At 46.1% G+C, this 10,000-nt stretch overlaps 2 protein-coding genes across 2 annotated transcripts in view; both read right to left on the minus strand.

The window, feature by feature from the left end:
• Positions 1–10,000, minus strand: part of LOC127005901 (ras-related protein Rab-40C-like) — a 52,119-nt gene that overhangs the window by 9,485 nt on the left and 32,634 nt on the right. The window lies entirely within an intron of this gene.
• The window catches only part of LOC127005900 (calcium-activated chloride channel regulator 1-like), a 21,684-nt gene that overhangs the window by 5,421 nt on the left and 6,263 nt on the right, over positions 1–10,000 (minus strand). Inside the window, exons 5-15 of the mRNA XM_050875253.1 lie at positions 8,683–8,839; positions 8,113–8,245; positions 7,506–7,633; positions 6,433–6,627; positions 6,002–6,137; positions 5,723–5,853; positions 4,897–5,053; positions 4,174–4,281; positions 3,084–3,224; positions 1,748–1,864; positions 1,341–1,438 (exon numbers count right to left, since the gene is read on the minus strand). Of these exons, the coding sequence (XP_050731210.1) occupies positions 1,341–1,438; positions 1,748–1,864; positions 3,084–3,224; positions 4,174–4,281; positions 4,897–5,053; positions 5,723–5,853; positions 6,002–6,137; positions 6,433–6,627; positions 7,506–7,633; positions 8,113–8,245; positions 8,683–8,839 (1,501 nt within the window). The remainder of the gene's footprint in view (positions 1–1,340; positions 1,439–1,747; positions 1,865–3,083; positions 3,225–4,173; positions 4,282–4,896; positions 5,054–5,722; positions 5,854–6,001; positions 6,138–6,432; positions 6,628–7,505; positions 7,634–8,112; positions 8,246–8,682; positions 8,840–10,000) is intronic.

Raw genomic sequence — 10,000 nt, forward strand, 5'->3', positions numbered from 1 at the left:
ACAAAGAGTAGTGATCGACGGATTTAACTCAGAGTGGGCGCCTGTCACTAGTGGCGTCCCTCAGGGCTCGGTCCTGGCCCAGTGCTCTTCATTATTTACATCAACGACGTGGATGTTGGACTCAATAACCGCATTAGTAAATTTGCAGACGACACAAAGATTGGCAACTCGGTTCTCACTGACGAAGACAGGCAAAGCCTCCAAGAGGATTTGCACAAAATTTCAGCTTGGTCGGACAGATGGGAGATGCCCTTTAACGTAGACAAGTGCCAGGTCCTTCAAGTTGGAACGAGGAATAAGAAGTTCGAATACGAAATGCGCGGCGTTAAACTCAAAAGCGTTCAATGCGTCAAAGACTTGGGGGTCAAAATCGCGTCAAACCTCAAATTCTCACAGCAATGCATCGATGCAGCAAATAAAGCGAACAGAATGTTGGGCTTCATTAAAAGAAACCTTGTATTCAAGAATAAAGATGTAATACTCCCGCTCTACAACAGTTTAGTCAGACCCCACTTGGAATATGCGATACAGTTTTGGTCTCCCCACCATGCAAAGGACATTGCTAAATTAGAAGGTGTACAGCGTCGGGCAACGAAAATGATCCCTTCCTTGCGCAACAAATCCTACGAAGAAAGGCTTTCTACCCTTAACATGTTCTCTCTTGAGAAACGTCGCCTCCGAGGAAAACTGATCGAATGTTTTAAAATACTTAATGGTTTCACGAATGTAGACAGATCAACATTGTTTATGATCGATGACACTTTGCGCACGAGGAACAATGGCGTAAAACTCAGATGTAGACAAGTAAATTCAGAGTGCACCAAATTTTTCTTCACCAACGTTGTAGTGCGAGAATGGAATAAGCTTCCACCGTCAGTGGTCCAGTGTAACACGATTGACTCCTTCAAAAATAAGCTCGACCGTCACTTCCTTCAACTTAATATCAACTAGAGTAGAAATGCAACGTTTTGGAGTCTTCTGATTAATGTAAAATCACTTAGGTTTAAGGACAGACCACCAAGTCTGGACCATGGGGTCTGTGTGGTCTGATTTTCTATGTAAATCTCTATGTAAATCTCTCTCTCTCTCTCTCTCCTTCTTGCTTTCCTCCTATTTAACTCCCCCTACACTCTCTCCATCCCTCCCATCTCTCTCCCTCTCCCTCCCTTCCCCTTCCCCCTTCCTTTTTTTTCTTTCTTTATTTCTCTATTTCTTTTATTTTTTTACACCTATCTATCTAACTGTGTGTCTTTTTCTTTCTTTCTTTCTTTCTCTTTCTCCTCCTTCCCTTTTTCCCCCTCCTCCTCCTCTCCCCCCTTCCCCCTCCCTTCCCCCCTCACCTCACATCGGCCTGCACCACTGGGCTGTGTCCTTGCTTCACCTCGGCAAATATTATGACTCGGTCCACGCTGGCGTTTACCTCTCTGGGTCCGCTCACCTGCAAATTGGGGGGGTCATTAGTGGTGGTGGTGCTTTTTTTTTCAGCATTAGTTTGTTATTGACATTTGTTTTTTTGTTTTTTGTTATTCTTGTTGTTGTGTTGATTTATCGTTAATGTTGGTTTTATCACTGTCCACCTCCTCCTCCTCCTCCTCTTTCTCCTTTTTCTCCTAATCGTCGTCGTCTTCCTCTTATTACTACTTCTCTCATCACCCTTACTACTACTACTACTATTACTACTTTTACTACTGCACCTGTTACTACTGCTACTACTTCTACTACTACTACTACTACTACCACCACTCACCCAGGCTCTCGTAGTTATAGGCTGGACGTCCGGATTTTTGGGCAGACTGGTCACACGGGCTCGAACAAAGTTATCTCGATCCCCCGACAAGCCAACCCACCAACGCCATATTCCAACCTGTTGATAATATGGGGAAAAATTACGTTTGTTTATGTATTAGTACGCGTCTTTGTTTCAGTTTGCACGCAGGTTTGTCTATGTGCCGGGTTGTGTTTGTGTTAGTACCCGTTTTTGTTCCATTTAGTACGCGGGTTTGTCTATGAGACGGGTTGTGTTTATATGTTAGTACCCTTTTCTTGTTCCATTTAGTACGCGGGTTTGTCTATGTGACGGGTTGTGTTTATGTGTTTGTACCCTTTTTTGTTCCATTTAGTACGCGGGTTTGTATATGTACCGGGTGGTGTTTGTTAGTACCCGTTTTTGTTCCATTTAGTACGCGGGCTTGTATATGTGACGGGTTGTGTTTATGTGTTAGTACCCTTTTTGTTCCATTTAGTACGCGGGTTTGTCTATGGCCTGGGTTGCGTTTATATATTAGTACGTGTTTCCGATCTAATTTGTACGCGGTTTTGACTCCCTTGATTGATGCCATGGAGGTAGAATTGGTGGAGCTGACATGGGCCGCCGATCCTGTGGGGTGAGGTGAGGTCGCCGCACTCGTCGGCAATGTGGCGGATACCCGGGTAAGAGCTCACGCCCACCGCCAGTTACTCCCTTCAGGCCACGTCTTATCCATTATGACGGTATCGTTTTTTATTACCGTCCACTCTCTGATGTGGTAGAACTATTTCATAAATACTAATATATTTTTATACACAGTAAATGGAAACAAAAACCAACAAGCTTATCACACCACTAATTCACTGATGTTTCTTTGCTTACATGTTTATCTGCCACTTTATGTATTTGAATGCTTTTTGGTTCCAGTTTGTAAGGGATGTTTATGTGATAGTACGCGGGTCTGATCCAGTTTGTGCCCATTTTTAGGGGAGGGAATGGAAGGGGAAAAAAGTTAATGGAATACATTTTACCCTTAATTTCTCTCTCTCTCTCTCTCTCTCTCTCTCTCTCTCTCTCTCTCTCTCTCTCTCTTGACATCCATTTCTCTCATTCTCTCCCCTACCTTTCCATCCCTTACCCCCTCTCGCTCTCTCTCTCTCTCTCTCTCTCTCTCTCTCTCTCTCTCTCTCTCTCTCTCTCTCTCTCTCTCTCTCTCTCTCTCTCTCTCTCTCTCTCTCTCTCTCTCTCTCTCTCTCTCTCTCTCTCTCTCTCTCTCTCTCTCTCTCTCTCTCTCTCTCTCTCTCTCTCTCTCTCTCTCTCTCTCTCTCTCTCTCACCTCTGCCTGCGGTACAACGAGAGTCCAAGTTGAAGAGTCCGGGTCAAAGCTTGCATCCCTGTATTCCCTTCCCGACGGGCCGATTAGCACGGGGGCGGAGGTGACCTTGGGGTGCGTGAGGCTGGGGGAGGACCGGTGCGCCTGGGGGGACGGGGGGTGTGGGGCATAAAGAGGGGAAAGGGTGAGGATGAGGATGGAATTAGGGGGACGTTGAGAATGAGATGGAGGGGAACGGGGGAAGGGAGGGGAGTGGGTGGAGAGGGAGGAGAAAAGGGGAAAGGAAGAGGAGAGGAAGGAGAAAGAAAGGAGATGGAGGATAAGGGGAAGAGAGAAAAAGAAAATGAGAGAAAGAACAGAGATTAAGAGAAAGAAGATGGAAGAGAAAAAGAGATAAACAGAGATGGAAATAGAAGAGAAGGAAGGAGAAAAACAGGGAAGGGAGAAGAGAAGGGAAAGGAAGGTAAAGGAAGAAGAAAAGAGAGAGGGAGAGAGAGAAAACGAATAATCAGTCATATATATAATTTTCACTCACACACACACACACACACACACACACTCACACACACACACACACACACACACACACACACACACACACACACACACTAACCCCACACTCCCCACAACCTTCCACACTAACCCCCCCTTCCCCTACCCCACACTTATCCACATAGCACGGTTTTAGGAAGAGGAGAACATATCTATCTAGCTTGAAGCCTTTTCCCCGTAGACTCTCTCTCTCTCTCTCTCTCTCTCTCTCTCTCTCTCTCTCTCTCTCTCTCTCTCTCTCTCTCTCTCTCTCTCTCTCTCTCTCTCTCTCTCTCTCTCTCTCTCTCTCTCTCTCTCTCCACACTAACCCCCCTCTCCCTTCCCCCCACATACACATAACACGGTTTTAGAAAGACGAGAACATGTCTGTCTACCTTAAAATCTTTCCCCCAAAGATACAAACTCACGCGCACCCACACATTCCCATACCCCCCTCCACACAGTATCCTCCTTCCCCAACCCCACAGCCCCCAACTCCCTCCCCTTCTCCCCTACCTCCCTCCCATACACAGCCTCCCCCTTCGCCCCCCCTCCACCTTACCTGGACTCCCGTTTCCAATCTTAAAGTCAAATTTCTTCCGACGGTGAAATCGACGTGGAAGGAAGAGGAGGCTTCTGTCCCATTCTCCTGAAACTCTTCTTCGTGTATCTGTAGTAGTAGTTCCAGTGGTAGTAGTAGCAGTAGTAGTAGTAGAAGTAGTAGTAGTAGTGGCGGTGGTGGTGGTGGTGGTGGTGGAAAGTAACATTACTATATATTACATAGGACAGATGACATTATATACAAATACAGTTAATTTATCAATATATAATTTTTCTTAATATACTTCACTACTTTTAAAAGGTTAAATCAAGATCATTTTGTGTAATAGGCACCCATTTATACCCGTTTTCCAACCCCCTTCTCTTTTTGTACTTGTTCTCGCTAGTGAAATTTACTTGAATGTATTTCTAAAATGTAAATTTTCAGCCTGACGCTGCTGTACTTGAATAAACCGTATATTATTATTATTATTATTATTATTATTATTATTATTATTATTATTATTATTATTATTATTATTATTATTATTATTATTATTATTATTACATCTATTCCCCTTCCTCCTCCTACTCCACCTCCTCCTCCTTATTTCCTATTTGCCTTCTTTCCTTCCCTCTTCCTGCTCCTCTTTCTCTACGTTTCCTTCACTTCCTTCTCTCCTCCTTTTCCTCTCCTTTTTTTCCACTCTCCTCCTCCTCCTCCTCCTGTTCCTCCAGTACTTACCGTCACAGTTTGGAGGGCCAGGGGGGGCGGGGGCTGGAAGGTGAGTGCCCCGTGGAAAGCGTCCTCAAGCATCTGTCCCTCGTCGACGTCGTTCACAGTGAAGGTTTTGCCGCCTGATACCTCCGCCACCTTCTCGAGTTTGGGGTCTGCCTCGGCGCTGTGGTGGTGGTGGAGGTGGGGGGGGATGAGGGAGGAGGAGGAGTTGGAGGAGGAGGAGGAGGAGGAGGAAAAATATGAGATTAGTTAGTATATGTAAGAACGCATAGGGCAGAAAAGGAGAGAAGGATGAGAAGAGGAGAATTGTGAAAAGAGGAAGAGAGATGGAGAAAAATAGGATAAGGAGTGTGGAAGGGAAGGAGGAGGGGTTTGGGGGTTGAGGGGGTGGTAGTGGGGGTAGTGGTGAGGGTGGCGTTGTGAGGAGGGGGGAAGGGGGTAGTGTGATGGTGGTGTGGGAAGAGGAGGAAGGGGTTGGGGCAGTCCTCTACCTCCCAAACTCATCCGGAGTGTTGCTTCTCTATCTGACTTTTTTTTTACAGCAAGGGAGACAGCTCAAGGGCAAAAAACAAAAACAAAATCCCGCTAAACGCTGCTCCGGGAAAAGAAAAAGAGAAGGAGGCCAAAAGGGGTCAATTCCGGGCGAGGAGGTGTCTTGATACTCTCCTCAAGTCGTAGGCAGGAACAGTGATTAGCTTGCTTTTTGTTTTTTCTTTGTTTATTGACCTTGAGCTGTTTTCCGTAAGAAGAATGAATCTACTAGCCGACTAAATCGCAACTCTCTACCATACACAGAAACAAAGTTATAGACAAAAAAGAAAAGGACACTCACCCGAACGCCACCGTGATAACTCTGGCTCCCGAACGCTCCACTTCTGCCAACACGTCGTCAATTCTTGGATTCTCGTTCTCGGCGCCGTCCGTGATGAGGAGGATGACGGGGTTACTCTTACCTTTTAACACCTGAGAGAGATTTACATAGAGAGAGAGAGAGAGAGAGAGAGAGAGAGAGTTAGTAGAGACTGGTAATACAGACAAGTAAAATAGAGATATAGAATAGATATAATATAGATAGACAGACAGATCCCCCCTTCCCCCTCCCCACACCCACCGTCCTGGCCGCCACGGAGAGCCCCGCCCCGATGCTGGTCCCGCCGTCAGCCCTCGTCTCGATAGCGTCAGCGAGCGCCTTACGAGAGTCGGCGTCAGTGATACGGGTCAGTCTGTGAACCAGCTTGGCTTTCTTGCTGGGGGGGTGGGGGGGGAAGAGAGAGAGAGAGAGAGAGAGAGAGTGTGTTAGGTCGGTATTATCAGATGCGTCCACTCCTCACATCAACTATTTCCAAAGGTCTAAAAGGATATCAGTCGGATTCTAATGAGTTTTTTTTAGGCTCATGGTACAGAAGAACGGTCAAACTACTACCAGGGTCATAGAAATACCCCTGAAAATGCCCAGAACTACACAGGTAAACGTCCTATCTACCTGCCATACCTTACCTTACCTTAACCAACCTTCCCTTCTATTAAATTTTCTCTCCTTACCTGAAGTTAATAATGGCTACGTGACTCCCAGCGGCCACTTCATGCAGTAACCAGCGTCGAGCCGTTCGCCTAAGCTTGTGGACCCGGTAATGGTCATTCATGGAGCCGGAGTAGTCCAGAACAAGGGCGTAATGTGCGTCGGCTTGCTGTACAATCCTCACTGTCATGGGTCCAAAACTCTCGGTGGGCGGGTTACTGCGGGGAAATGACGTGGAGAAGAGTGAGTTCCAGGGTGGTAGCATGTCGGTGGGAGGGTTACTGCGGGGAAATGAAGTTAAGAAGAGTGAGTTCCAGGGTGGTAGCATGTCGGTGGGAGGGTTACTGCGGGGAAATGAAGTGGAGAAGAGTGAGTTCCAGGGTGGTAGCATATCGGTGGGAGGGTTAGTGCGGGGAAATGAAGTGGAGAAGAGTGAGGTCCAAGGTGGTAGCATATCGGTGGGAGGGTTAGTGCGGGGAAATGAAGTTAAGAAGAGTGAGTTCCAGGGTGGTAGCATGTCGGTGGGAGGGTTAGTGCGGGGAAATGAAGTTAAGAAGAGTGAGTTCCAGGGTGGTAGCATGTCGGTGGGAGGGTTACTGCGGGGAAATGAAGTTAAGAAGAGTGAGTTCCAGGGTGGTAGCATGTCGGTGGGCGGGTTACTGCGGGGAAATGAAGTTAAGAAGAGTGAGTTCCAGGGTGGTAGCATGTCGGTGGGAGGGTTACTGCGGGGAAATGACGTGGAGAAGAGTGAGTTGCAGGGTGGTAGCATTTTGACCTTTCGGTGGAAGGATTGCTGCGGGGAAATGACATGAGGAAGGTGAGTCGCAGCGTGGCAGCAATAGTTAAAATAAGGAATCGATCGAAGGGTTGATAGATAAAGAGAGAAGGATAAATAGATTGATATGTAGATAAAAAGAAGAAAAAACAGAAGGGAGAAAGGAAGGAAAAAAGAAATGAATGAATGAGTGAAGGAAGGAAGGAAGGAAGGAAGGGAAGGAAGGAAGGAAAGAACGAAGGAAAGACAAACACACACACACACACACACCAGCACAGTTTCAGAAAGAGTAGATCCAGTCTTACCAACTCTTTCCCTTACTTGCCGTCTCTAAAGTCAGCGTGGGCGCCTATGATGTCCCAGGCCGGTCTCTTGTCGCAGAAGGCATTCTGCTTGGTGGGGGCGTCCGGGTCATGCTCCCTTCCTGTGCCTCCGCAGAAATCCACCAGCTGACGAAGGGAGAGGAAGGAGGGAGATGGTGAGTGTGTGTGTGGGGGGGGGGGGGGATTGGTAAGGGAGATACAGGGAGAGGATGTGTGTGGGAATGTGTAAGAGAGTGAAAGGGAGAGGGAGTGAGGGTAGTGAGTGTGTGTGTGGTGGGGTCATGTGTAAGGGAGGGGGGGGAAGAGAGAGAGAGAGAGAGAGAGAGAGAGAGAGAGAGAGAGAGAGAGAGAGAGAGAATAGAAAGAAAAAAGAAAGAAGGAAAGAAAGAAAGGAAAAGAAAGGAAGAAAGGAAGCAAGAAAGATAGAGAGAAGAAAAGAAAGGAAGAAAGACGGAGAGAGAGAGAGAGAGAGAGAGAGAGAGAGAGAGAGAGAGAGAGAGAGAGAGAGAGAATGAGTGTGTGTGTGCAAATATCGTAGTCCCATACTATGCATACATACCCTTACTCACATATCCCCACACCCCACCCTCCTCCTAATCACCCACCTGGTCACTTTTCAGCAGAGGGTAGGAAAGCAGGGAGGAGGTGGCACTCTGCTCGCTATATGGCACGAAGCGACAGTCCTTATCCGGGGCACCTGTTCGCGTCACCCCACAGGCGGTCCGACCCTTCTTGTCTCTGTGGTGGTAGTAGTAGTAGAGTAGTAGTAGTAGTAGTAGTAGTAGTAGTAGTAGTAGTAGTAGTAGTAGTAGTAGTAGAAGCAGTAGTGGTGGTGGTGGTGGTGGCAAAAGGAAGAAGAGAAGAGAAAGAAAAAAATAATATAGGAAGGAAGTTAGAATAAGAGAGGAAGAGAAGATAAAAGAAGAGGAGGAGGAGGAGGAGGAGGTGCAAAGAGGTAAAAAGGGATAAAGAGGATATGAGTGAGAGGGGAGATAAGGAAGAAGAAGAAGAAGAAGAAGAAGAAGAAGAAGAAGAAGAAAATAAAAAAAGAAAAAGAAAAAAAGGAGAGGAAGCAGAAATAGAAAGGAAGGAGAAGTATTATTATTAGTGTCAGTATTATTTTTATCTTCAACTCTACTTATCAACATCCTCCTCCTCCTCCTCCCAATACTTACATCATCCTTCCTCTCACCAACTGGTTAGCGCAATGAGTAGGGAAGACGCGCCCCTCCTTGGCCGTGTGAAAGAGGGGGAAGAGGGGGTCCCCAGGGTAACCCAGCTCGTCAAACACCCCCCAGCGGTACTTAGCCCACTCCAGGAGCACGGCCTTACCTGGGGGAGAAGAGGGGAAGCATGGAAAAGCAGGTAACGGTAAGCAAGGTTGGGGATTATTAAGGGGGAGCTCTCTGAAGATGGTCTAGTTGGGTTTTCTCTTTATGGGGTCGTTTTGTTTAATGAAGGATGGAGGTGTATATAGATTTTCTCTCTCTCTCTCTCCTGCTTACTTTTCGACTCATTTCCCCATTACATCATCATTTCTACTCTCGTCCATCCCTGTGCTGTCCAATAATTAACCAGCATCTACATTCTTTCATCCCTATACTATCCAAATATTTTATGCAGGAGTTAACCAGCACCTCCACTCTTTCATTCCTATGCTCTCCTACCCCCTTATGCAAGAGCTGAACAGCATTCAGTATCTCCACTTTTTATCCGTATGCTATCCAAATACCTTATGCAAGAATTAACCAGCATCTCCAATCCTTCATACCTGCGCTGCCCCAACCCATTACTCAAAAGTTAACCAGCATCTTCATTCTTTCATCCTTATGCTGTCCAAATCCCTTATGCAAGAATTAACCAGCATTTTCACTCTTCCATCCCTCTGCTGTCCACATCCCTTATGCATGAGTTAACAAGCATCTTCATTTTTTTCATTCCTATGCTACCCAAATCCCTTATGCAATAGTTAACCAGCATCTTCACTTTTTCGTCCCTATGCTGTCCAAATCCCTTATGCAAGATTTAACTAGCATTTTCATTCTTTCATCACTATACTATCCAAATCCCTTATGCAAGAGTTAAACAACATTTCCACTCTTTCATCCCTGTGCTGTCTAAATCCCTTATGCAAGAGTTAACCATTATCTTTTTTTAATCATTATACTATCCAGATCCCTTATGCAAGAGTTAGTTAGCGCCTCCACTCTTTCAGCCTTGTACTGTCTAAATCCCTTATGCAAGAGTTAATCAGCATCTTCATTTCTTCATTCCTATACTATCCAAATCCCTTATGCAAAAGTTAATCAGCATATTCACTCTTTTATCCCTATGCGATCTAAATCCTTTGTGCAAGAGTTAACCAGCATCTTCAGTCTTTCTTCTCTATGCAATCTAAATCCTTTATGCAAGAGTTGAGCAGCAGCAGCATTTTTCCATTCCTTTTGTTGGTAAACTCTGGAATACCCTTCAGTCATCCGTCTGTATTTCCTT

Source organism: Eriocheir sinensis, chromosome 31 (assembly GCF_024679095.1).
Source record: "Eriocheir sinensis breed Jianghai 21 chromosome 31, ASM2467909v1, whole genome shotgun sequence".
NCBI classification, from domain to species: domain Eukaryota; kingdom Metazoa; phylum Arthropoda; class Malacostraca; order Decapoda; family Varunidae; genus Eriocheir; species Eriocheir sinensis.